This window comes from Rhinolophus hipposideros (genome assembly GCF_964194185.1).
Source record: "Rhinolophus hipposideros genome assembly, chromosome: 7".
Classification (NCBI taxonomy): domain Eukaryota; kingdom Metazoa; phylum Chordata; class Mammalia; order Chiroptera; family Rhinolophidae; genus Rhinolophus; species Rhinolophus hipposideros.
The window spans coordinates 8,265,441-8,293,299 of record NC_138053.1 but is presented as its reverse complement, the minus strand read 5'-3'; the positions used below and the strand labels follow the sequence as shown (position 1 = coordinate 8,293,299).

Below are 27,859 nucleotides of genomic sequence, written 5' to 3'. Positions count from 1 at the left end.
GGCTGCTGCCCGCTCGCGCCTCCGTCCCAGCCCCGCCCACCAGGCCGACGGCGCGCGCGTCGCGGGCGCGCGGCTCTGAGGTCACCGTGCGCGCCGCCGCCGCCCGCCTGCCAACGGGGCCGCCATGGCGAGCTCGGCCGCCCCGGCGGTGCGACCCCCGAGGCCCAAGAAAGAGCCGCAAGCGCTCGTCATCCCCAAGAATGCGGCCGAGGAACAGAAGCTCAAGCTGGAGCGGCTCATGAAGAACCCGGTGAGACGAGGCGGGCCCCGAGCCTCTCCGCGCACCGACGCTTCACGTTCCGGGGCGCTGGGGCCCGCGGGCCCGCCTCCTGCGCCCCCAACCCCGGGACCTCGATACCCGAATCGCAGCCAGGCCGTAGGAAGGAGTAGGCCGCCCCCGGGGTGGGGAGCTGCCCTCCGCCCGGTGTGGGACCCCAGCCAGGCGGAGGGCGCTGCGGGGCGGCGCCCGTGCTCGCGGGCCTGTTCCGGGTTAGCTCGGAACGGAGGCGTCCGGCTGCAAGTACCGGCTGGTGGGTTAGCCCGGGGCTGTTTTCTCCTTCGCTGTCGGCGAGCCCTGCGGGCGAGTCGCTCGCTCCTCCCGGCCTCGGGCCCCTCGGCCGTAAGAATAATTGGACGGGAGGGTCTCAGACCTTTGGCTACGAAGGGTTGACTCCTCGTGTAATAGGATTCAAGTTACAGGTTTCTGGTTCTTCTCCGGAAAGGTACGGGTGGGCTTGGCAAAGCTGTGTCACAGATGCCACAACACGCGGGATGGAGCCGTAACGCTAAGACACAGGGAAGAAGATGCAAATCAGCTTCGAGTCCAAGGAGCAAAAACAGCCTTTCTTCACTGGTCCACTTAATGTTCTTTGGTTATAAGAGATAGGACTGTGTTAGCAGGTTTATACTCACAGATGCTTTCCTGTTTAAATGTTTCAGGACAAAGGAGTTCCGATTCCAGAAAAAATGAATGAATGGGCACCTCGACCTCCCCCAGAATTTGTTCGAGATGTAATGGGTAATGTCCTTTGGGAGAGTGTGTGTGTACGTAAATATAATTTTAGAAGTGTAGATATAAAAATCTGAAGTTCGTATATGTGAATTAGATCTCTAATAGGGGGAAAAAATGTTCCCTGGTCCAGTAATTTGTTCTCACAGCAAAGAGGTATCGTTGCTCATGGTTTGACATTAGAGAATTTTCTTCTGTGTCGCTTTTAATAATGGCTCATATTGTTTTTTTCCCTAAATGGAAATGGTTTTATTATCTTGTTGGGTTGTAACTTAACTATACCAATTATAAAGAAAAATAAATAATAGAGGTATAAAAAAGGTTGAACCACCTGTAATGTCATCATTCAAATTGTAAGATTGTGATATAGCCTTCCAAACCTTTTTACAGTCAAAACCAGTCATGTGTAAGAAAAAATGTTTTTATGAAAATATGGTTCTACACATACCATGTGGTAACCGACTTTTTTCGCTTAATATATCATGGACATCTTTTCAGCTCAGTAAAAATTTAGCACGTTAAATGACGGGGAGAAAAGGATCATAAGCTCTCTCCTAGGAACTGCACTCTGTTCCTTCTCTTAATGCTGCATTAGAGTGAAATTTTTAGGGACTTCATATTCAACATTCATGCAACAAATATTTAGTGATGCCTACAGTATGCTAGATTCTGTGGTACAGTGGGGAATAAGACATGGTCCCTTGCATTACTTCAGTTTCTTTCTTTGGTCACTTTTGATTAAGGGTAGCCTATGTTGATGACTGCAGTTTATCAAGAACTCTGAACTGTCCTGGCTGTAGGTTCAAGTGCTGGCGCTGGCAGCGGAGAGTTCCACGTGTATAGACATCTGCGCCGGAGAGAGTACCAGCGACAGGACTACATGGATGCCATGGCTGAGAAGGTCAGTGAGCAAGGAGGCTGCTGAGCCCTCAGGTTTGGGCAATGTGCACTCATAACTTTTAGATAAAGTATGTGAAGAGGAGCAGATACACCTGCTTGTTGCTTGTGTAAAGGCTGTCTTTTAAAGTCAGCGCTGGAAACAGACATCAAGTAGAGTCCAGGTTATTCCTAGGTCAGACTCAGCACAGCAAGATAGTCACACTAGGAGATGAATGAGGGTGGGAAGACCTCCGTGTGTATAGAAGGGCATAGCAGAGTGCCCTCTCCCCTCCAGGCCACTTGCCAGGAAGTGGAATTAAAAGCAGGATCTCCTGCACCACTTCTTATTATTTCTCTATTCTCTCTTTTTGGCCCAATGCCTATAATTCCAGTTAGCTGTGTGTGTTGTGAATAGTATGTGCTTTCATGTGCTTTGAGTTTTCTAGCTGGCGTTTCTTCATGACAAGTGTCAAATGATAATTAAGAATTGAGAATTGCTTTAGAAATTGTGCTATAAGAACTATTAAGCTTTCTGTTACTTGACTGGAGGGGCCAGAAATCTATCTCCTGTTTAAAAAATACTCTTTTGGACATATCACTTGTTTTATTTTTTGAATTAAATTTTGGAGTTATTTTATCCACACCCAAATCTTGTTGGATTATTTAAAACTAGAATTGAGTTGAATCTGTAACTTAACTTGAATAAGAGTGGATGGTATAGTTTTTAGTCATCCCCTCTAGAAACTTTCTCGTTTTTCATTTGTTTAAATCTTTTTGTATCTCTCAGTGATGATTTATGGAGATTTTGCTTATATCTCACCACATTTACTTAAGGATGTTTTAAGTTTTTTGACTGCGATGGTGCTAGGTGGTCCTCTATTTTATTATTTGCAATTAGTGAGAAGCAGAAAAAAAAATCCTGACTTTTGAATAGTGCTCTTTTGCCCACCTTACTACTCATAAAAATCAAATATTATTTGGCTGGTTATTTGTGATTTTCCAAATTTGATTTCTCCTAACACTGTGCATGAGAACTTGTTCCTTGTTCTTGATCTTACAACATGCCCTAGAAAAGTTTGTTTCCTCAGTCTGACCATAACGCCTGTTATTTCATGGAGTACATGTGTACATTTTAGAGAGATTCCAATACTTTAAAATGATACTTATTTATGTTTGCTTTTTGTAAAAGAGGACAATACTTTACCCAATAGTATTTGACTTTCCAATAATTTGATTTAAAAAAATTAGACTGTAGAATTTCTTCCTATATGAAAGAAATGAAATACTTTTAAAAATTAAAACAAACATTCATACCCTCATATAAATAGAACACTACTTAGCAATAAAAAGGAACAAACTACTGATATATGCAACAATATAGATGATTCTTAAAAATATGCTGAATGAAAGAAGTCTTACACAAAAGAGACCATATTGTTTGATTCCATTTATATGGAAATTAATTTATGTGGAAAAAATCAACAGTAGTTGTCTCTGTGAGTTAGAATAAGGGATTGACGGGGAAGAGGTATAAGGGAATTTTCTGGGGTGATCAAATTGTACACTCAAGATAAGAGCATTTGGGCTGGCCCGGCGGCTCAGGCAGTTGGAGCTCCGTGCTCCTAACTCCGAAGGCTGCCGGTTCAATTCCCATGTGGGCCGGTGGGCTCTCAACCACAAGGTTGCCGGTTCAACTCCTCGAGTCCCGCAAGGGATGGTGTGCTCTGCCCCCTGAGCTAAGATTGAACACGGCACCTTGAGCTGAGCTGCTGCTGAGCTCCCGGATGGCTCAATTGGTTGGAGCGCATCCTCTCATCTTCAAGGTTGCTGGTTCTACTCCTGCAAGGGATGGTGGCCTGTGCTCCCTGCAACTAATAACGGCAACTGGACCTGGAGCTGAGCTGCGCCCTCCACAACTATGATTGAAAGGACAACACTTGACTTGGAAAAAATCCTGGAAGTACACACTGTTCCCCAATAAAAATCTTTTCTAAAAAAAATAAGAAAGATAAGGGCATTTTATTGTATGGAAGTATTACCTTAAATGGAAAAAAATTAGAAAAACCATAAGCAAATATTAAACTTTAGTTGATGTGTATGCTTAAATCTTTAGAAGTTAAATGTCTTGGTGACTGCAACTTTGAAATGCATCGAAAACATGAGATGGATTGATGGATGGATAGAGGTATAGATAGGTAGGTAGATATGTGATAAAGTGAGTAGCAAAACGTCAATTGTAGAATCTAGGAGGTGGGTATATGCACTGTATAATTCTTCCAACTTTTCTGTTTGAAAATTTTCAGTGTAAAACACTAGGGATAATATTAAACCAAAGAGATAGACAAAATACAGAAGAAAGTATGTAAAAATTTACTGGAATGGCCAAAATTGAGTTTGAAAAATATCTTTATGATTTTGGGGGTCATTGTCATGGTTTTCGCCTGGTATTTGCTTGTCCTGCAGCCTTTCTTAGCCCCCCAGATGCTGGTTCTTCTCCAGCTACTGCCATCCCTTGGTTGTAACATTCTTAATTCTAGTGGGAAGTTTCAGGTAGCTCAGTTTCAGATGGGCTGGTCGCACAGCTATACCAAGTCACTGATAGGTTTGCCACTGTCAGAAATAAACAAAACCCTATATGGAAACTACCAGAGGCACTTTTTTATTGTTAAACTACTTTAGAGGGGAGTAAAGAAATACAGCAGGCTATTGTCTCAAATACCATGAGTTAGTCTGAAGTTTTTATATATTGATTAAAGACCCAGAGAAAATACAGAAAACTATTTTACAAACTGAAACCATGCAGACACAAAAGAAATTTATTTCACATTGTGAAAGACAGGCCCTGAAGTTAGAAGAAAAAGCGAGCCAAGAGCATCCTCACCTTTCCCAGTGACCTCTGCCAGCACATGTGACCTGAGTCCTTGCCACAGCCAGGTCAGCAGCCAGTGGGGGTTCTGTTTAGTTCCCTTGGTAAATGGCTGCTTCAGCAGCACAGAGGAAGACAGTTACAGCTCAGCTGCCAGACAAACCGAGTGCATTTAGCTTTAAGCCATTGGCTTTGTATTAGGTTGGTGCAAAAGTAATTACGGTTTAAAAGATTGTTGTTACTCAGCAGCCTGACCGTCTGTCCCCTCGTGCCTGTCCCTAAAGAAAGAAGAGTCTGCCACTGATCCTTTCAGGGACTCTGCACTACCTTTGTGCTTACACCTTATGTCTCTCTGTTTGACCCCAAAAGATGGCTGGTCAGCCAATGACAGGTAAGATTCCCCAAGGGGGGAGGAACCCAAGCCAGGCGCAGCTGCGTGGGGACCACCAGAAGAACTCACGGGGTCAATAGAGGTGGGCACAGCCCCCCACCTTCCCCAGCTAAGGAGAGCTTCTGCCTCTGTGGCTGCATTCCTTCCCACAACCTGCTTGAGTAGTGAATCAATGATGTGATAACATCAGTTCTCCTTCTATCCTTATCAATAAGTTTCAGCATAAAGGATTTGTCCCTGGGGAGGCACATACCACAATTGTTAAGACATCAGGGGACTTTCGATTCCGGCTGTTTGCAGGCAAGGGTGATTGGTTTGAATCAGTTTTCTGGTATGATGTATGAGACTAACAGACCGCGGAGAAAACAATGCTACTTCCTTGTGTGTACATCAATAAAAGCCACACCGTGGCCCGATTCGGGGCTCTCAGTCCTTTGAGGCTGAGAGACCCTTGGCCCTCTGTTTCATAACTTTCTTGATTTCTGTTTCTTTCTTAACCCTTCGCCACCCCTTCTCGTTTGCTCACTGCCTGTGATGCACTGGACTCAACAAAAGGTCAAAAATAATTGCAAAAACCGCAATTACTTGTGCACCAACCTAATAGTTTTCCTCTGAAAAGCTGATTTTCTTCTTGAAGAGAGATCCTTCTTTTTTATTTCATAATTTCTGGTCTCAGAGAGAGTTTATTTGTCACTAAGCAGATCCACAGAGGCCTGGCAGTGTGGATCACCAGATGTGTTGCCACCTCTCTGTCCTTTGTTGGCTCCGTTTTTTGCCCCATTGATCCTTATGGCTGTGACTAGAAGAGAGATGACACTTTATATCAGTAGATGTCTTTGTGTTTACAGGTGCTTTCCGTGGGTTATCACATTTCATCATTCTTCCTAAAGACTGGCAGAAAGGAATTATTTCGCGCATTTTATAAAGATGAAGAAACAGGCTTAGAAACGGAGCTGCTAGCATGTGTGTGTACGTGTGTGCGCTCTCATACACATATACATGTGTGTGTGTAGTAACAGGTGATGGCAGTGTGTGTTCTGCTGCTTTAGAATCAGTCATGTGATAACCATAGCTAGTTAGGATTTTAAAATTTCACGGTTCCAGCCAGAGGCCATCTGATGAGTTCCTGTCGTTGTAAAGAAAAAAACACTCTTGTGTGTCTCCTTCACTACACTTCTGATCACCAAATATGTGGGCATTTTCCCACACCAGATAATTCTGTGACACCAGCTGAGTGTCCTACAATTTAACTCAATTCTGTCACTATCAGGAAATAGTTAACTGCAGGTTAAGGGTTCAGTCCCACAAGATTACCCCCCCCCCTTCAAAGGCCCAGTCACAAGTCCAGGTTGTCATCTGTGCCTCTGACCAACTGGCTGTAAATCAGAGGTTTCCCATGATCTCCTCGCATTCAATTAATTTGCTTAGAGGGGCTCACAGGACTCAGGAAAACATCTGATTTAGTAGATTTCTGGTGTGTAATAAGAAGGATGTAACTCAGGAACAGCCAGGTGGAAGAAGTGTTGAGGAGCTTACATGCCCTCTCCCAGCACCTCCAGGAGTTCACCAACCTGGAAGCTCTCCAAAACCCAGCCTTTTGGGAATTTTAGAGGCTTCAGTGTGTAGGCAGCGTTGATTAAATCAGTGGCCTTTGGTGATTGATTCAACCTCCAGCCTCTCGTTCCTCCCTGGAGGTCAGAAGGTGGTGCTGAAAGTTCCCCTAGCAACCAGCACTCTTCCTGGGGTCTTTCCAAAAGTTGCTGCTTAACATAAGCTCTTGTGGTTGAAAGGGGATTGTTATGAATAACAAAAGACCTATTTCACTTTTATCTCAAGCTATTTCAGGAAGGGGGGACAAAACCAAATATAATAAAAGATGTTTCTGTGGCTCTTATATAGGACATTTACAATAATTTAGCAGCTCTGTGCCAGAAACTGGATGAAGATCAAATATATATTTTTATTATAAGTCACAGTATCACACTATCTAAGGCCCTGGCTAAACACAGCTGCAAGTGCTGCCTCTGCCTCAGGAAATACAGGGTGTTCCCTCTCATGCTTTCTTCTCTTGTTGTATATGAGGTATCTTAATGAAGTGAAAGAGTTACTTCGCCACCTGGGAGCCATATATTGATTTCCTGCCCACTTTAAAGTGGCCCTGGAGACCTAGAGGTACCCATAGCATCCCCACTGGTGTGACTTCTAGAGCTCTGATACCCAGCCTAGAGTGTGTCTAAATGGTTTTTATTTTTATTATTTTTTTGCAGCAAAAATTAGATGTAGAGTTTCAGAAGAGGCTGGAAAGGAATAAAATTGCTGCAGAGGAGCAGACGGCAAAGCGACGAAAAAAGCGGTGAGGCCTTTGTGGCATCCCATAACTAATGAGACTTAGGGGCAAAAAAGGGAAAGCACGTGGTGGGTGAATGAGGCCTGGTGATGCCCCCAGAGCGAATCCCCCAGAGTGGGGACTCAAACCCTGGGTCAGGAAGGTTCTTGGCTTCACATAGGACAGAATTCAAGCGTAAACCGATAGAGTTTAAAGTGAAGGTAAGTTTATTTAGCAGAGTAAGTAAGAAAAGGAAGGTCACTCCACAGACAGCATGGCGGTCTCTAATCGCTAGTGGAAGAGAGACCCCATCCATCCACTGGGCTGGGCTTCGTTTATATGTGTTACGGAAAATTTCTTGGTATGGAGGAAAGAAAGACAATGGTAAGTTTTATCTTTAACTTCTATAAGGTGCAAAATTCAAGAATAGAGTCAGGTTTATCTTTAACTTGTAAGGCACACCTGTGGCATATTTGTAGTAGGCTTAACTATGGGTGTGGCCATAATGGAATCTCTGCTTAATAGCCTTTGTTTAGTTCTGTGTGATTGATTAACGTCTGCCTGAGTCCTGTGCCTTGGAGCATGTAGGCAGCAGGCTTGGAATCCAGCCTCCTAGTTTCTTCTTTTATAAAAATATTTCTCAGCCCCCTTCCCTAAATTACTTGCAATCAAAAGTTCACTTGTGTCACCTGTAGTGGTCTTGGGCAATACAACCCGCTGTGGAACAATCCAGTACCTGGCTTTTCTTCCAGTACCTGGGGAGAGATCAAGTCACTTATTGTGCCCCACCCACAGTTTGTTAAATTCTCCAAGCTTGGAGGTCAGCACTTCAGTGATTGCATGAATTTCTGTATCTTCACTTCTGTATTTTAACATCAGGTTTAACTAGGTGCTGGGAGCAAGCTTCTCATTTAGCGTCTTCCTTAAATTGGGGTCTGTGACCTCCCTAAATGACTACATGAGTATACAGGCTACATGTGTGTGTGTTTTAATAAGTGTTCCCTTGTTGGCGTAAGAAATGTCCAAACTGGTGGAGGATTATTATAAAGAATTTATTTGATCCAAACTGACAGCAGTTGCCAGGAAGCAAAATCTTAAATGCTTCCCAGAGTGGCAGTTTGCAACTTCTTTTATGTATTTGAAATTAAGAGGAAAGTAAGGAAGATTACTGCAAGGTGGGGATTGGATTATAGGATAGTTAAGGTTATGGGCTCTCTTGAGGGTGATTATTATGAAAAGAGACATTTCAAAGGTGTGTTAACCTAGACACACAGAAACATTGGACAGGGCTTGTTAAGACAAAGATAAACCTTTTACTAAAGAAGTTAACATGCTTAGGAATTTATGATCAGATCACCTGTTAGGTTATTTTCCGTAGAAGCCCTTTTTCATTCGCACCCCCAACTTTTTGAGAGCCGAGCTTTATTCTAAAAAGAGTCCCTGAATACCTTAGAATGAAAAAGCATCTCCAGTATTTCTGAGATTGCTTTAATCATCTCAGGACTCCCGAGGATTTTATCTTACCTCATGAAGAAAGCAGCTTGATAATGCTGATGTTGGAGTAGCAGAATCATAAAGTATTTCTTTCATTTTATTACTGTGGTGTTTGTGTAATTATAAAGCCTTTAAAGCGCCTATAAGTAGATGTTTCTGTTCTAAAATATACAATAAGGTAGCCAAGGAATTAATGTATTTATATTACATTTGTAGCCAGAAGTTAAAAGAAAAGAAATTATTGGCAAAGAAGATGAAACTTGAACAGAAGAAACAAAAAGAAGGTGAGTGGTACCCCCTTGTCTCGGTGGTTACCTTTCTTCACAGAATCTGACCTGTTGAGTGAGATTTAGAGTTTGGAGCTGGCTGGCTAGAGCTGGCTGGCTAGTGAAGAAATGAGGGCTTTTCTAGTAGTTAGGACTCATTTCATTGCAAGTGTCAGAAAGCGAAATGGGGTTAAACAAAAAGAAAGATACTGGCTCACGTGAAGTCCGGGACAGACAAGGCTAGTGCAGGAGCTCAGTGTTGTTATTGGCATTCACTGTCTTCTTCTGTCCCCCTGGCTCCCTGTGCTCGCAGGCCTGTGTCCTCCCTGTGGTTATAGGCTCCTGCCTCATTCTTGTCTCGTAGGAAAGACTGATGGGCCGTCCCTAGCAAGTGTGTCTGTGTCCCCTTTGTCTCTGATTGTGTCACTTGGCAAGTCAGTTAAGAATGCTTTTGGATAGTGGATGGGGGAGGGGAGGTCCACACAGTGTGAGGGATATAAATGATAAACGTCTAAGTATTACTTTGTCTTGTGCACCTGAAACTAATAAAAAAAAGAAAAAAAAGGGGGGGGGGGAAGAATGCTTTTGGCCAAAAGAAACCGAAAACTCAACTAGCAGTAGTGAAAAACTAAGAGGAGTTTCTTTTTCACACATAACAAGAAATGTGGTGATAGCCGGCAGCCTCATTTAGCGTCTTCCTTAAATTGGTTCAGCAGTTCAGTGGTGTCAGACCCAGCACCCCTATAGTTATAGGGGTGTCAGACCCAGCACCCCTATAGTTCTCTGGGCCTTTATCCTGCGTGACCCGGCTGCTGCAGCCCCTGGCATCACACCTGTGTTCAAAGCAAGAGGAAGAGGGAAAAGAAGTGGTACTTGTCTGTCTTTTTGTAACTGAAGAGCAAATCAGTTCCCAGATATTCCCAACAGATGTCGCCTTATATCTCATTGGTCAGTACTAGGTCACTCGCCATCCCTTGCGGCATTCCCACTAGATGAATAGAAACCAGAATTGTCATGACTGTCTCTAATCTATGGTGATCCATTGCTGGGAGCTGGGGACATTGCCACCCGAGACAGAATTGAGATTTTGTTAACAAGGAGGAAATAGGGGTGAGGAATGTGTCAGCATCCCACAGTGCTGCCAGCATTGCCCACCTTTGAACCCATCACAAGGCCAGAGGTGCCAGCCATTCCCCTGGAAGCCCCTGGGCTGAGAATCAGGGAGACGGCCCCAGATAGGAAGGACCAAGGATGTAAAGAGACCAAAAAATGTCAATTCTCTACTACATTACTCAATCTGTGGCTATTCCCTGATTGAGTAGGCATGATTCCTGGTTAGACAATTGTGATTTTTGATTTTAAGATAAAGTCAGATTTTCATTGGCGTGCTGAAATATGATTGGTCCCTTCCAAGACCAATTTCTTTATGAGCTGTAAATGTACTGTGTGACACACCATATATAGTATGATTTTTGACTGTTTCCCACCGTTTCCTAGAAGAAATTATTTTCCAGTGCTGAAATGTGATTGCTGAGACCTCATCCCTTAAATAACACCCCTCATCACTTCTGCCCTACCCCTAGCATGCACACTCACACAGGAATGTGGAAGTACTGGGTCCAATGACTGCAGCCTTGGGCACAGGAGTCAGTCTCAGGTTCTGCGGAAGGAGATATTAGAGCTTAGACGCATTATAGCGGGGAAATAGAAAGTTATCCTTGGCTCTAGGTAATTTGATCCTCCTTCCTCAGGGTCTGTTGCTTTTGCTGCTTGTTGTCATTGTTCTTCTATATGTGTTTAGTGACTTTCCTGAACTAATTCTGTAAAGCCTGTATTTGTTGTGTGTGACCACCAAAGTGTTTGCTTGGTTAGCTTAGTGGCCACTTGATGATTAGAGATTTCCTTAAATGCCTTGAACCAATAAATCTTCCAGTCTTTGCCAAGGGGTTCCTTGTGTGTGTTGGAGCGTGCCTTCAACATTATGGCAGGCAGTGTACAATTTTGCATTAGCCTTCACTTCCTCCTTGCACAGAGCCTCAAGGTCAGCCAGAGGTGAGATTAGGGCCATCATTTGCCTTTCTTAGACATGTGCACAGCTCTGCACATGCATGTGGCCTTCTAGATTCCCAACTTTTCCTCTTAAGCTTTTGATCGGCTTCTGTGATATTAAACAGTTGTCACCGATTATTTTTGACAAACACCCTGGGAAAAAGGCTGTTTTGCACTGAGTCAAGTTGAAAAAAGACAAGCCTTGAAAGTGGAAGTTTCCAGGGAGCTGCCAGACAGATCAAATAGGGACAGAACTCTGTGTCTGGAACTTCTGAGGAGCTCCCAACACAGTTTACCTCCTCCGGTGGCTTTTAGGATGCTAGTTGTCACAGCTGCTGTGACTAGGAAGTTGGTTTTGAGGGCTAGCTCAGATCTGGGGAGAGAGGGTAGGGAATAGGGCAAGATGAAACACCACAGAGTTTGCTGGTTTTACCAAGATTCAGCCATTTTTCTCAAACAATCCAAGAAACATTTCCAGAGTTCTGAAAAGGTTGGTTTTGATGATTATCATCAGTGTTCCTGAGGCTTTTATTGAGGAGCAGATTTTTAGAGGTCTTTACTCTGCCGTTCTGAAAGTGCTTCCAGCCCTTTAAATTTTAATTTACCTATATTTGAAATACTGTGTTTCCCTGAAAATCAGACCTAGCTGGACAATCAGCTTAATGTGTCTTTTGGAGCAAAAATTAATATAAGACCCGGTCTCATAACATGACGTGACGTGACGTGATGTAACGTAACGTAACATAACATAACACTCCGCCTTGTATTAACTTTTGCTCTGAAAGATGCATTAGAGCTGATTGTCTGGCTAGGTCTTATTTTCAGGGAAACATTGTATGTTTCCTGTAGACATCAAATGTTTGGGATATATTTTTTATCCATTCTGACAGTCTCTATCGATCTTTTTACTGATGTGTTTGAATTATAAGACTACCGTTTTATTTGGGTTTTTTTCCCCCCTGTTTTTTGTTTCTCAGTTTTCCCTTCCCTGTCTTCTTTTGGATTATTTGAACGTTTTTATTCCATTGTAATTTATCTATTGTGTTTTAACTACAGTTGACCCATCAACAACATGGAGGTTAATTTAAGGGTGCCGACACCTCTCCCACCCACCCTGCAGTCAAAAATCTGAGTATCTGTAACTTAAATCAGCCCTCCACACATGCTGATTCTCATCCACAGTTGGTTGAATCTGCAGATGAGAAACCCAAGGATACTTACTAAAAAAAAAAAAAAAATCTAAGTAGACCTGTGCCGTTCAAACCCATGTTGTTCAAAGGTCAACTGTATATCCCTTTTTGTAGCTTTTTAATTGTTCCCCCAGATATTACTACATACATACCACTTTCACAGTCTAGTTAGAATCAATATTTCACCACTTTACTTGGAATGCAGAAACTTCACCACATGGCTTCCTTTATTCTTTATGTTGTGGTTGCCCTATGTATTGCATCTACGCACATTGAAAATCACATCAGATAATGTTACTATTTTTGTTTGTAATCATCAAATATATTTTAAAGATCTCAAGAGGAGAGTAGTCTAGAATTGCAACCAGATAGTTAACTTTTTCTATTGTTCTTCCTTTGTTACTGATGTTCCAAGCGTCCTTCTGGTGTCATTTCCTTGTGTCTGAAGAACTTCCTTTAGTCATTCAGTTAGAACGGGTCTGCTGGCTATGACTTTTCTTAGCTTTTCTTTATATGAGGCTATCTTTATTTCACCTTTGTTCCTGAAGGACACTCTCACTAGATATAGAATTCTGTGTTGGCATTTTTTGTCAGCACTTTAGAAATGTTCCACTTCCTCTGGCCTCCATGGTTTCTGATAAAAATCTGTAGTCATTCAAATTGTTCTATCATTGTTTTTCTCTGGCTGCTTTCAAGATTTCTCTTTAGATATCAGCAGTTTGATTATGAAGAGTCTGCACACGGATTTCTTGGGGTTATCCTGTATCACTCAGCTACTAGAATATGTAGCATATGTCTTTTGTCAAATTTGGGGAAATTTTTTTCAGTTATTTATTTATTTACTTTTTGTCTCTTGTTCATATTGGATAATTCCTATTGATTTTATTGATTTGACTTCAAACTCACTTTCCTGTGTCATCTCCATTCTGCTATCTCCGATCCTATCCAGTGAATTTTCAATCTCAATTATTAAAAATTCAATTATTGTGTTTTTCAGAAAAGTTCTAAAATTTCCGTTCATTCTTCTTTATACCTTCTATTTCTTTGCTTCAGTTTTCTACCCATTTGTTTCAAGAGTGTTCACCCTTCCTCCCTCCCTGGAAAATTTTTTAAACAGTTGTTTTAAAATATTTTGTAATTGCAACATCTGGGTCATTGCAGTATTGGTGTTTGTTGGTTGTCTGTCCCCATGCAAGTTGAGGTTTTCCTGATTCTTCACGGACATCTTGAACATTACATTGTAAGGCTCTGGTCTTGTTGATATTTGTTTTAGCAGGCAGTCAACCTGCTTGTGTTCAGAACCTGGGTTCTGACCAGCTTTCTGTGCGCTGTGGTTCCAACGGCAGTTCGGTTTTCAAAGTTTTTGCTGTGCTCTCCAGATGTGTCCTGCGTGTGCCACCCAGGGGTCAGTCAGGGTTTAGTTCTTTGAGTTCGGTTCCCAAAGTGTTTGGTATGATTAGGGCTAGATCTGTACGCACTGTCAGGGTGAGCCCAGGCGTTCATAAGCAACTCTGTGGTGTCTCTTGTAATCTCCTCCCTCTTCCTGATCTCCCCAGCCATTTCTGGTCTGGGGCTCCACTTTTCAGATCTCCAGCCTGAAAGCTGGAAGTTTAGTTACTCTGCCACATACTCCTGCACCCACACCTGCACCCAGCGCCAAGCAGTCGGAGGACAGAGAAGAAAAGCAATAGGGGCTTGCCTGACCATCTTAGGACCACAGATCCTGTGATCAAAGAAATAAGTTCCCCTCCGAAGTTTTCATGCCTGCAAGCTACTATTGCTGCCCCAGGCACTGTTGCCACCGTGACACCAGCGGAATTGTCTGGGAGCTAGGGTGTGAAAGAATGGAGAAAAGAGAAAAAATACAAGGATTTCCCTCGGTCTGGGCATTAGGAGTCCCCTTTCTTATTTGTCAAACCAGAACTAGACGGTTTCTCTTGGTGCTCTGTCTGTCTGTGCCCAGTCTCCACTTCTGGGTGTTAGATCGCCCTGAGTCTATTCTCGGGGATAGTGGAGGTGGAGGGGAAAAAACCCAGGAAACTCAATTCTGTTCCTGGAGCACTTGGTATTCTGATCTTTTCTCCCAATCTGCTTACTTTTTGGAATCCATGCATTCTGTCCCCGTTCTAGAGTTGTAATGGAGAGATGGAGTTGAATGTACTTTCTCTATCTTACCTGGGACCCTCTATTTGTTTTCCTGAATCCAAATACAAGATCTCACATTCAGCTCTTCTGTATTTTAACTTGGTGTTATTGGCTCTGTTGATTCAGGTTTCCAAAATCCTTTTCAATTCTGGAATTCAGCCTATTACCGTGTCTTTCTGGTGTTGTCATGGACAGGTTTGATAAACATATGTCCTTTGTCATTGGTAAAAATGTTGAGCCAAACTGGGCCAGAGCCCTCAAGCATCTACTAGAGAGCTCCATCTAGGCTGGCACACACCTGTTCACTAAGACTCTGGGTGGAGTTCTTCTCCAGCTCAGAGTCAGCTAGACTCGCTCTTGTTTCATCTTACTTACAGAGATGTCGTAGGAAACTAAGGTAATCTGAGGTCGTGAAGTAAGTACAGTAGATGTAAGTTCTAGGCTCAGCTCTCACCCTGGCTCACCCTTACCTTAAGCACCTGGCTTCTCGTGTTTGAGCCGATTTTTTTTTTTTTTTTTTTTTAGCTTATAAAATGATAAGCTCTTTCTGGATGTAAACTTCTGCAATTTGATAATTCTGCCAAATGTCTTGCTGTAATGAAGATACACCATATTGGTAGGGGTGGGGGGAGTCCCTCACCAGTAAATCTAAGAACCCTTTCAGAATAAGAATCTGAAGTTAGTTTACTTGAGTTTGTACTTTTACTTTTTTTTTTTTGGTTTTTTAAAAACTTATTTATTGGGGTGACATGGTTAGTAAAATTATATAGATTTCAAGCGTACATTTCTATAAAACATCTATATATCCCATTGTGTGTTCACCACCCAGAGTCAGTTCTCCTCCCATCACCATATGTTTGACTCCCTTTACCCTCTTCTACCATCCCCCTGCCCTCCTTATTCTCTGGTAACCACCAAACTGTTACTTCTGTCTGTGGGTTTTTGTTTCTGTTTGTTTGTCTTGTTCCTTTGTTGCTTTCAGTTTTATATCCCACATATCAGTGAAATCATATGGTTCTTGACTTTTTTCTGTCTGACTTACTTCGCTGAGCTTTATAATCTCAAGATGTATCCATGATGTCGCAAATGGCAGTATTTCGTCTTTTCTTATGGCAGAATAGTATTCCATTGTGTATATATCCACATCTTCTTTATCTAATCAACTATCAAAGGATACTTTGGTTGTTTCCCTGCCTTGGCCACCGAGGTTGTACTTAATGAACCTGTATTAGATGTTTGGAATCACTTATTAACTTTTTAGTAATTGGTTCTAGAATTGAAAAAGACAAGTGGCAGCATTACAGATGTGGCATTTTTTAAATTCTCGTTTTCTAACCCCTTTTAGACATTAGGCACGTACGATCATGCAGTTTTCAGTCAGCCTCCCTTAATATACCTAAGGCTGTAAGGAATATTTGAGGTCATACAACAGGTTTTAGTACCTGCAGGCAGATTTCATCCAGAGCCTTCAACTTGCTGAAAATGGCCATGTGCCTTTTCACTGGGTCTCCCCCTGTCCTGAGCTTCACTTCTATCAAAAAGATGGATGTCTGTGCCCATGTCACATCATGAAGTCACATCATAGTCACACAGTGTCTTTTTCAAACTGAGGGTGCTGATTTTGTACTCACTGGGTCATGAAATCATGTTAGAGTTTCAGCCATTGTGTTTTTCACACAATAAAATAGACCAGAAGATATCCTGGTACATCACACTCGGCATAAATATTTTGTGAACCTTTCTTTCAGTTTCTATGTGGGCTGTGGGCTGTGGGCTTTAGTCAAACAACTTTGAAAATCATTGGTAAAGTACATGGGCCCTGTTCTTAGACTTCATTGTGAAGTTAGCACCTGCACATATTAAAAAATGATTAGTAATTATACACGGTTGTATATGCTTCTTACCAAATGAGCACGATAGAGAATGCCATAGGGATAACTGTTATAAAAATGGTTTGTGTGCCTTTTACCTCGCCTTCTCACTGTTCCTAATTTTTCATTTTGTGAAAGAGAAAATAGATTTTCTAAGTGCCTGTTTGAAATGAACAGAAACTTAATGTGGTGATACCCTGTTGTGCCACAAGGGGGCTTCTGTGAGCCATCAGGTTCTTGATGGACTTGGAGAGAAATCACTCAAGCTTTTTGGCTCTTGTAAAAGGCAGCAAGGGGCAGCCGGCTAGGAGTTCTGTTATGTTGTTGGAGAGGACATATCCCTACTTGTTGTCCATACTGGTCCAGGAGTTCGGTGAAGGCACCATGCAGCGTGGGACTCATGTCTAAATGACACCGTGGGGTGGCATTAAGCCAATTTGGATTATTATGAAGTCCTGAACTCCCAAAACGATGTATTCTAACACCAGTGTTACTTGTCCTAACATAGGCCTGCCTACCAAAGAAATGCTGGGTGACCTTAAGATGATTTATTACTAGGTATGTTAAGAGTAGTTTCTCAGCCTCAGGACTGTTGAATTGACATGTAGGGCCAGAAAATTCTTTCCTATTGGGGCTATATCCTGTGTATTATAGGACGTTTACCAGCATCCTGGCCTCTACCCACTAACTACCAGTAGCACCCAACCTCCCCTCGGTCACTGACATGCAAAAATGTCTTCAGATATTGCCAACTGTTCCCTAGTAGGGGAATAAAACTGCCACCAATTAAAACTTACCTCAACTGGTATCTGGTGTTCAGAAAGTACTCAGTATATTTTGGATTGAACTGTTTGTTTCAATGCCAAAATTCTTATATATGTTGGAAAACTATCCACACCCCTTGTCTTTTGAAAATAGGTAATAATGGTTATTTTAGAAAATTTTGGAATATGCAGAAAATAATAAAGTCAAAAATAAAAATTTATCTAATCCTTAGTAAAGTAATCACTTTAACATTTTGACATTTCTTTTATTTCAATTTTAAAATACACATTATGTAAAACCTATTTATATAAACACTACATTTTGGTTTGTCCTAATTTTATCACATAACATTGTATCACAAATATTTCCCCATGTTCTTGCAGTTCCATAGTAAGAGGGATTTTTTTCCTAGTCTAGGCATTCATTCATCTGGTTAAAAAAAGTTAATAGTTTCAGTTACACTTAGTGGCATTTTACCTAGTATTCCTATATTCTGCAAATAAAATCTCAGATTCTTGGATTTTAAAATATTATGTAATGGAAAAAGGTCAAATATCATTCTGATAGATCACCTTTCTCTCCATTGTCTTTTAATCTTTCTCAATATACGTATGTCATTTGTACATAGTTATAATCATCTCGTATGAGCAGTTTCCGATTTTATTTTATTTAACATTATAAGCATTTCCAGTCCTTTATCATCTTTCCAGTGACTGATAATATCCATCAGTTAACGTGCCGTGATATACCTAACCCTTCCCCTTTTGTTAAACATTAGGTTGGTTCTAGTTTTTGTCTCCTTTTGAAGATACTTTAGTGAATATTATGTACCTGTCTCCCTTCCCCCTTTCTGGGGGTTTTTCTTAAGATAATATAGCAGTGGGAATGACTAGAGCACAGAGTCTAAAAAGATCTCATGGCTCTTGAAATGTATTGCCCTTTTCTTTCTAAAGAAGTAGTAGCAGTTTTTACTGTCATCGGCAGCATGCAACGATGTGCGCTTTTACCATATCGTGGCTGGCACTGGCTTTTAAAAGTTATTCCTCCCCATGGATAAGAATATGACTTCAGAGGAAATTACGGTCTTAGTAAAAACGGAGGATTTAGTAAAAACCTTAAAAAATACAGATCCAGGTCTAGCAGGACGTGGTAGCAGTCTCCACTCTCTTCCCACCCCACCTCTCCACCCCCACCTCCCCCACCTCCCTCCTGTGTACAGCCTCCAAAGTTTTTTTTAAAACATAGATGGGGTTGTCATTTGTGTTTCTGCTTGTGTAATAACAACAGCTGACATTTACTGAACATTTATTACGTATGTTCCCCCAGTTCTACGTGTTTTGCAGGTATTAAGTAACGGGCCTCACAGCGGCCCTGTGATAGGCAGGTGTTAGCCCCATTTTACAAAGGAAATTTGAATAAAGTACAGACTTTAGCTAATACATGTTTCAGTATTGGTTGATTATTGTGACAAATGAACCATATTAACTTAAGATGTTAACAGTAGGGGAAATGGGGTGTATGGGAATTCTTTGTACTGTACTGTCTTTGTATTTTTTCTATAAATCTAAAACCATTCGAGGGACCTTAGGCACCAAGCGGCGACGGCACCGCAGAGCTAGAGGGAGTGAGTGCTGGGGAGGGATTTGATCCCAGATAATGTGTCACCACTGGCTGTGGCCTTACCCACGAGTTATCCTGCTTGAAACCTAGTCAGCAGCCACTGCGTTCCTAGCACTCCCTGTGCGGCCTTTTCTGTCTCTTTTCACCACCAGTTTGGTCTGGCCACTGCCTGCCATCAGGCCCTGCTCTCACCAAGCTTATACCTCTGCTCATCCTCCTTGCTGCGCGTGTCCAGGCCTCTGCCCTTTTCTGTTTCATACTACCTGACTCCCCATCTGCTAGAGAACATATACTCGTCCTGCACCTTCCTCTGTCAATGTTTTCTTCTTTGTAAAGCCTTTCCTAACATCCCCTCACCCCCATCCTAGCTGATCTAGCCTTTCTCTCCACCTCGCTCCCAGAAGGGTTTGGTTATAAAATCTGCTAAATCACATAACATGCTTATCTCTTCAACTGTCATCTCAGTTCCATGAGGGTAGGAGGACAGTGCTATTTTTTTTTTTAATAAACTTTTTGGTTTAGAATGATTTTAGATTTAGAGAAAAATTGCAAAGATAGTATAGCACAAAGAATTCCCATACACCCAGTTTCCCCTGTTGTTAACATCTTAAGTTAATATGGTTCATTTGTCACAATAATCAACCAGTATTGAAACATGGATTAGCTAAAGTCTGTACTTCATTCAGATTTTCTTAGTTTTTACCTAATGTCTTTTTTGTTTTCCAGAATCCCATCCGGGATATCACATTACATTTAATCATCATATCTCCTTAGGCTCTTGTTAGCTGTGACAGTTTCTCAGATTTGCTTGTTTTTGATGACCTTGAGAAATTTTTTTTTAATTGGGAATCAGTGTGTGTTTCTCCAGGGTCTATCAGTTCCAAGTCGTTGTCCTTCAATCTAGTTGCAGGGGGTGGGGGGCGCAGCTCACTGGCCCATGTGGGAATCGAACCGGCAACCCTGTTGTTCAGAGCTCACGCTCTAACCAACTGAGCCATCCGGCCGCCCGACCTTGAGAATTTTGAGGGTCATATGTTCTGTAGAATATCCTTCAATTGGGATTTGTCAGATGTTTTTCTCATGGTCAGACTGGTGTTATTTATTTGGGGGAGGAAGGCTACAGAGATAAAGTACCGTTCTTATCAAATCAGTGCTGTATACTTCAAGACGACTTGATATTGACCTTTATCACCTTGCTAACTAAGGCCGTGCTCATCAGGATTCTCTACTTAAATGGCTCGTTTCTTCCCTGCCCACACTTGTGCTCTTTTGCCTTTTGCACAAATGTCATTTGGAAAGAAGTCACTCTGTACAGCCTGCACTTAAGGAGTGGAGAGTTATGCAGCCCCTGCACAAGGGAGTGGCCACAGAAGTTATATGGAATTCTACACAGGAGATTTGTTTCTTCTTCCCTATTTATTTATTTGTATGGATGTTGGATTCGTGGATGTTTATTCTTTAGGTTTAATCCAGTATTACTTTATTTTGTTGCTCAAATTATTTCAGCTTGGCCATTGGGAGCACTTCCATTTGGCTCCTGTGTCCCTTTTCCATACTCGCATCAGTGTTTGTGTGTGTGTGTGTGTGTGTGTGTGTGTGTGTGTGTGTGTTGTTGTTTGGGTGGGATGGGGCTTTAGCACTTCCTTACTTTCTGGCACTACAAAATGTTCCAGGCTTATCTTGTGTATTTCCAGACCTAGAAGCAGTCATTTCTCCAAGAAGTCCTGATTCCTTTTATTGGAGAATGATATGAGAAACCAACATCTGGGGACTAGATGTGTTCTTCACTACTAGGGTATTGCTGTTTTTAGGCCCTATGAACTAATAGAGCAAGGAAATGTGTGTGTGTGTGTGTGTGTGTACGTACTAAATAGGGTATATACACATATTTATAGGTATTTCTATATGTAACCATCTGTACCTGTATTAATCTAAAGGTGAGTTCAAACTGATGTCTCCAACTCTAAACCATTGCCACGTGGATCATTCTAGCCTTTACAGCGTGTTTGCCTGTAACCTCCCACTCCAGCAGTGAGTAACCTGGCTCCCACCATCTACCATCCATTTATCTAAGTATTCAGTTCCAGTATACACAGACAGTGGTTTCAGAATTGTTAACATGTTACCTATGGGAAACAGCTATATCAACTAGAGTACAGTGCTATGTACAGTACTTTTTGCCGTTAGTCTTACACACTCCACTATTTCCAAAATTATTTAGGCGAGCACCTTTCCTCCACCCCCTTCACAGATGTTTCATTCATTTGTAATACAGTTGGATTCCTACATCACATTTTGCATTTCATTTTGGGATCCCTGACATCCTAAAATTTGCATACGTTAAGGTTTATTCTTTGTGCTGTGAAGTTACATGAATATTGACAAATGCATAGTGTTACGTACCCACCATTACAATGTTATTTAGAATAGGCTCACTGCCTTAAAAAAAGAATCCCCTGTGCTCCACCTGTTCAACCTCCTCCCCACTCCCAATCCCTGGCAACCCCTGATCTGTTTACCATCCTTGTAGTTCTTCCTTTTCCATGGTGTCATTTGGTTGGAATCATGTAGGATGTAGTCTTTTCAGGCTGGCTTCCTTCACTTAACAGAATGCATTTAAGATCCATCTATATCCTTGTGTGGCTCTATAGCTCATTCATTTTTGTTACAGAATAGTATTCTGTCACATGGATGGACCACGCTTTGTTTATCCATTCACCTATCAAAGGACATCTGGGTTGTATCTAGTTTTTGGTGATTCTGAATAAAGCTGCTACAAACATTTTCTGTGATGCTTTTTGTATTGGTACGAGTTTTCAGGTCTGTTGAGTATATTCAGGTGATTGCTGGATCATATGATACGATTATATGTAGCTTTGTAAGAAACTGTCAACCTATCTTCCAAAGGGGTCGTACCATTTTGCATTTCCATCACCAAGGAATGAGAGTTTCTCTTGCTCCACATCCTTGCCAGCAGTTGGTGGTGTGAATTTTTTAAATTTTAGCCATGTCTTGTTTTAATTTTAAATTCTTATGTCCTCAACCTTAAGCATAGTAGTAATAAACACTTTATTATTTATATATGTTGAAAGAATGAATGATTGAAATAATTTTGTTGAATTACCGAATGAGTGTGCATCAGATTCCAAGGTTTCTCCTTTGAGGTGATTCTTTTAGGCCCTGACAGCACGTTTCCCACACACGGGAATCAAGTGTATTTACTGTTACGTGAGGTACTATATCTTCAGGGGCTTTTCAATCACAGGGAATGCTTTGAGCCCTCCTCTGTTAGTCAGCATCTCAGCATCCAAAACACCCTGTTTCACAAATATCCAATATTTTACTGTTCCATTAAGATCAGAATTAAAGATCAAATCCTACACTCTTGTCCTGCTGTGTTGAGACCTCTGTGGGAGTGGTTCTTAGACCTAAGGCAGGTAGAATATGCTAACTTACGGAACAAAACAAAAATAATGAGCAATGTCAGCCTTGGAGCCCGGTATAGAGCAGAGCTCCCCAGCTGGCGTATGGTGATGGGCTGCACGTGGCAAGGCCCTGATCCCCTCGGCCTTCAGCGTGGAGACTGAGTGTCCGCGGCCTTGGGCCAGCTGCCCCATATGTCATAGAAATATTGTCCTTTTCCACGCTTGCCGTGACCTGAAAGAGCTTGGGGAGTGCTGCCCTGAGTCCAGGGAGCTCAGAGCTCGGTTTTTGACCCCTTTCTGGTTTTTTCCTCGATCTCTCCATTGTATGCCCTTTTTCTTTATTGTGGTAAAATACACATAATGGAATTCACCATCTTCACCGTTATAAGTATACAGTTCAGTGGTGTTGCACACATTCAGATTGTTGTGCCACCATCCATCCCCATAGCTCTTCATCTTGTAAAACGGAAACTATGCCTATTGAACAGTAACTTCCCACTCCCCTCTGCCAGCTCCCGGCAAGCACCATTTTACTTTCTGTCTATGATTTGGACTATTTTAAATACCTCATATAAGAGGAATCATAGAGTATTTGTCTTTCTGTGACTTGCCCATCACACTCAGCATAATGTCCTCAAGGTTCATCCATGTTGTAGCAGGTGTCAGAATTTCCTTCCTTTTGAAGGCCAAATAATACTGAATTGTATGGATGGACTACATTTTGTTTATCTGTCCAGTGTGCTCGCCTCACTCATGTCTCCAGCTTGCTTTTCTTTGGCCTAAGTTTACATAGGCATTTCTGCAGGCAAGACAGGCAGCCGCCGGGAGAGTCAAATAGCCCAGTTTTGAATCCTGGGTCCTTGTTTTCCTAGCACATTACTTAACCTCTCTGAGGTTTAGTCCTCATCTGTAAAGTGGATGTGTGGTAGTGGTACTTACCTCATAGACAACTGTTAATGTTAAATAGGACAGTAAAGACCGGAACCTGGCACACAGTAGGTGTTCAGCAAGCTCTTTGACCCTGGGAGGGCAGTAGGAGCAAAGCTCTGGGTGCCTGTGGGCTCTGGGGATGCTGGAGTTCCCGCGCATCGGGAGGGAGGAGGCCCACTGATGGGCCTGGGTGAGCCCACCGCCTGCACATGGCCACCTGGGGTAGCCTGGGAGCTGAAGGACAGCTGCTGCTTCTGGGCTCTGGCTCTGCCATGGTCCAGCTCTACCCCACTGCCTGTCCCCAAGAAGAGGGAGAAGTTGCGAACCAGCTGTCTTTATGCTCTGCTTTTGGCAGCTCAGGCACTGTGGGTACGGGCAGTCATGCCAGGGAAAACCCTGGAACTCAGAGCTGCACTCGCAGTGGGTCTGTGGGAAGAGCCAGGAAGCCGGCATATTTGTTGTGGGCGGAGCCCTCTGCTACAGTTTTTGAAAATCCTTCTGCAGACTGCAGCGTGAGAGCTTGAGCCATCGGCAGCAGCGCTGTCAGTGTTAAATGTTAACCGGCTAGCTGGCTGGGGGGTTGTCCTGCCAGGATGGCAGTGAGCAGCATATGCAAGCAGTGGGGCTCGCTCTGTGGGGCGTCAGGCTCTTGGGGGTGCTGCTGTGCACACGGGGATGAGGTCCACCCGCCCGCAGTGGTAGGGCAGCTCTGTGACCAACGCTTCATACCCGGGGCGTGGCGCTGGGGACTGATGAATGGGGACCTCGTGTGGCTCCTCGCTGCCTGTGTAGGAACAGCCAATTCCATTGTTTTCTCAGTACCCCACCTTTTCTAAAGCGCCCCTTGATTCTCTGAGTGAATTTGCATGTCTCTAATCTGAGTGTTGTGTGATTACAGGATCCAGTCAGTCCCAGGAGCAGCCGTCTAGCAGCTCTGAGGAGGCGTCTGGGACAGAGGAAGAGGAGGAGGAGGAGCCCAGCTTCCTCATGGGGCGGTGACAGTGTTGGGCCCAGCGCCCCAGAAAACCCTCTACACCGCCCGAGGGGAAAGGAGGCTGTTTCCACTCACTTTCTCTCCCAAGGCCTCGCTGGAGAGAAGCAAGTGGGAAGCCATCTAACTGCTCACAGCCCTGCCTGTTGCAGGACTCCGAGCCTGCGGCACAGACGACCAGTTCCTGGACACTCAGGGGCGTTGCCCAGCAGAGTCCATTCATTTTCCTGCCAAAGGGGAGACATGTATAACCGCCTGCCCCTCATGCCTGTTCTCATATTTTGAGTGATGAGTTTGGGGCTGGTTTCTGTAAAAGGAATGTGTATTTAGTAAAAACCAGAAAAACTGTAGGTTTTGTTTGGACCTGTGAAACGCGAAAGCTGTAGGGGAGGCTGTGAAATGAGGTGACAGGGGCCTGTTCCCAGATTCACTGAGGGAAATGGTTTTGGTTCTGGGCCTGACTTCCATTACCTTCAGCTGAGGGTGCAGACTGCACCACAGAACATATACTCTCACCCAGCAGCTCCCAGTACACCATGTGTTTTGGGAAGCCTTGGTCATGTCCAAAGGGAGGGGGCCGGCCCGGTAGCTTAGGTGGTTGGAGCGCCGTTCTCCTAACACGGAGGTCGCAGGTTCGATTCCCACGTGGGCCAGTGTGAGCCAGTGAGCTGCACCCTCTACAGCTAAGACTGGGGCCGGGGGAGGGGGCAAGGCTCCTAATACCAGCATGGGCCAGGAAGCTGTGTCCTACACAACTAGACTGAGAAACAATGCCTTGAACTGGAGTGGGGGGCGGGGAAGAAGGGGAAGGAAAAAACAAAAACAAAACAAATGGGAAGGGAGATGTGGGACGTAAGTGGGGAGGGGTTGGGCCAAGGGAACTGATGCCTGAAAAGAGCTTTTGGGAAAAGAATTAGGCTAGAAAAATAAGCAGGTAGAGAATCTGGGCTGGGGTGAACAGAATAGGGGGCATGGGGAATCCTAACGGAACTGGAAGGGAGGGGGATCCACTGGCCAAAAGCTGCTTTTTCATCCTGAGGTCAAAGGGAATCTAAACAGAAAATGGGAGATTGCCTTTTAGGCAACAGTAAGGAAAGAGGTGGTTTCTGATTAGAAACCTTTGCTCACTTTTTGGATTATTTATCTCCAACTCCAAGTCTCTAAGAATATTTTGTGCCTCTTACGGAGTTTGATAGGATTAAGGAAACATGGTTTTGAGTGAAGGGAAACAAGAAACGTTTTACTCTTCTTGCACTTTGTAGTATTGCTTTCCCTGGCCCCACAGCCAGGTACCTGTGGTGACTTCTGTCCTTTCAGGAATTCCTGAATTCAGCAGTTCAGGAATTTTTCTTTCCCAGGAAGCTGAAATGGAAAGTCAGTCCTAATAAATTAGCACACACCCTGGCCATACATTTTGAAACCCGTGTTTCACTTTGGTCAGGGACTGGCTGGTTATTTGTGTGGTGGTTTTTTGTTCCCCTGCCTTTGATCTGTTGGTTTCTTTCTCTCCCCCCAGACTGGGTGTCATAGCTCTTGCTTTGAGTCTGCAGCCTGGATCTCTTGCGTGTTGTCTTGCACTGGAGACTGAAGACCTGGGTTTGAGCCCTGACCCTACCTCTGATGAGACAGGAAACTTCGAGTGAGTCACTTCCTGCCTCTGCCCAGTGCACCTGACCAAGAGCTTAGTGAGATGTGTGTTGGACAAGTGAGCAGAAGACTAAACAAATAGGATACCAGGGTGTTTTACATCTTTACAAGATTTCAGAAGGTGATGTTTCGGTAGGAAATGTCCTCTAGCAGTTTCTGACAGTTTTTAAGGGGTCATCAGTACCTTAGGTTGGATGTCTCAGTCTTTCTTCTTCAAGGTATTGTTTATTTGGGAAAGAGAAACAATTAGGTGTCATCAATGAGAAATGAGTGGATGATACTGAGAGGACCCCCTCCCCTCAAAAAAGCCATGATTAGGGGAGAATCATTACATAATGCCCTTATTGATTAGCTCGTGAGTAAGGAGAGATCTAAATGGAAAAACAAAGGTATACATAACTTGTCTCATGTAAGAGTTCTGGTTTACTAGGTAAGTTAGGCCTTTGTTCACTCATTCACCAAACGTTTAACGAGCACTCACTCAGTGACAGCCCTATGTCAGGCCGAGTTATTTGTGTTAGAATACTCTTTGCCCTTTAATTAGCTGCCCCATATAGATTTACCAAAGGTCTGGAAACTTGCCCACGTCACCCGGCAAGTAAGTGGTGGAGCTCGCCTTGGAACCAGGGTAGTGCGACTCCAGGATCCATTGGCCCAGTCCTGCTCTGGGGAAGAAAGTGTATGTTGCCCAGACCTGGAGGGGGCAGGGGTTCCCAAGGGCTGCACTTCCTTTAATAAGCCCCCTGGAGCATTTGTGTATATAATAATATGCTAGTATGTCATAATATGTCATAGTTTTAAATACAGTTGATCCTCACTTTTCACAAGTTCTGTGTCTGAATTCACTAAAATTTATTTGTAACCCCAAAATTAACACTCGTGATTTTGCGGTCATTTGCAGACATGCGCAGAGTAGCAAAAACGTCGCCTGAGGCACGTTCCCAGCTGAGGTCAGACATGGTAATGCTCTACCTTCTCGTTTCAGTTCAAACTTTTCTATGTAATGACAGGGGTTTTGCATTTTTTGCTTTTTGTTGGTGATTTCTGTTTAAAATGGCCCCCAAGTGGAGTGCCAAAGTGCCGTCTAATAGTGTTCTTAAGTGCAAGCAGGTGGTGGTGAGCCTGAGATACGAGATAAGCTTCATTCAGGCATGAGTTACAGTGCTGTTGGCTGGAGTCCAGCGTTCATGAGTCCATAATACCTATTTATTAAAGGTGTCTCTAAACAGAAACACATAAAACAAGGTTATGTATCGATCAGCGGATGTGACCTGATGTTGAGAGCTCATGGGAAGCCAGCCCTGTATTTCTCTAATGGTTCGGTATTCCCTACGTCTGTTCTGGGTGACTGTGGAGAACATACCTACCGGGAATAATGAGAATCAGTCGGAGAGGAAGTGACCTGCATGCACAAGCCTGGACTTACAGAGATGTCTTTCCTAAAGCGAGGAACTGTCGGGTGTGGCTGTATCTCCCCTGGAGAATCAGGCCGCTAGACTGAGGAGTCCCGCCTGGAATGTAGGACCACAGGTACCACGTGGGAACCCAGCACTCCCCACCATCCTTACGCCTTCCTTAGTATAATCACTGTCCCACTTTCTAAAGGGTGCTTTTGCATGTCCTCTCTCCTTAGCCCTACCCAGCAGGTTACTGTGTCCCAGAGCAGGGAGAAAGCAGAAGCTTTAGGCCAACCCCTCGTGCCCCCTCCCCCTGCATCCAGCAGCCAGGGGCATCTGGGCCAGTGCGCCCTGCTTTCCCTCGGTACAGTGCAGAGCTCCCCTCCAGTTTCCTGATCTGGCCTCTCCCATCAGGAAGCGGCGCTGGGGTCTCCGTGGTGAAACAAAACAGAAGCCCTTGTGTCCATGTCCTCGGTCACGCATTTCTCCTCCCCTGTCAGCCACATGCCCTGAGAGCTAGCTCTCTGTGCTCACGTCCACTTCTGCCCTCATCCCTCTCCCAGTTAGCACCATCGCCATCACTCCGTGAAGTCCTCGT

At 43.5% G+C, this 27,859-nt stretch overlaps 1 protein-coding gene across 1 annotated transcript; it reads left to right on the top strand.

The window, feature by feature from the left end:
* The first annotated feature begins 52 nt into the window (after positions 1-52).
* PRKRIP1 (PRKR interacting protein 1) lies at positions 53-24,567 on the top strand. The gene is made up of 6 exons (XM_081054458.1): positions 53-250; positions 940-1,018; positions 1,810-1,910; positions 7,413-7,498; positions 9,182-9,249; positions 24,125-24,567. The coding sequence occupies exons 1-6, from the start codon at positions 125-127 to the stop codon at positions 24,223-24,225; spliced, it is 561 nt and encodes a 186-aa protein (XP_080910584.1). The 5' UTR covers positions 53-124; the 3' UTR covers positions 24,226-24,567.
* Positions 24,568-27,859: the final 3,292 nt, after the last annotated feature.

What these genes read in the sequence shown, in the direction of transcription:
- PRKRIP1 (XM_081054458.1), top strand. Translation starts at nt 125, where the DNA reads ATGGCGAGCTCGGCCGCCCCGGCGGTGCGACCCCCGAGGCCCAAGAAA. An exon ending in AGCGGCTCATGAAGAACCCG is followed by an intron (nt 251 to 939) that starts GTGAGACGAGGC and finishes TAAATGTTTCAG; the next exon opens with GACAAAGGAGTTCCGATTCC. An exon ending in TGGATGCCATGGCTGAGAAG is followed by an intron (nt 1,911 to 7,412) that starts GTCAGTGAGCAA and finishes ATTTTTTTGCAG; the next exon opens with CAAAAATTAGATGTAGAGTT.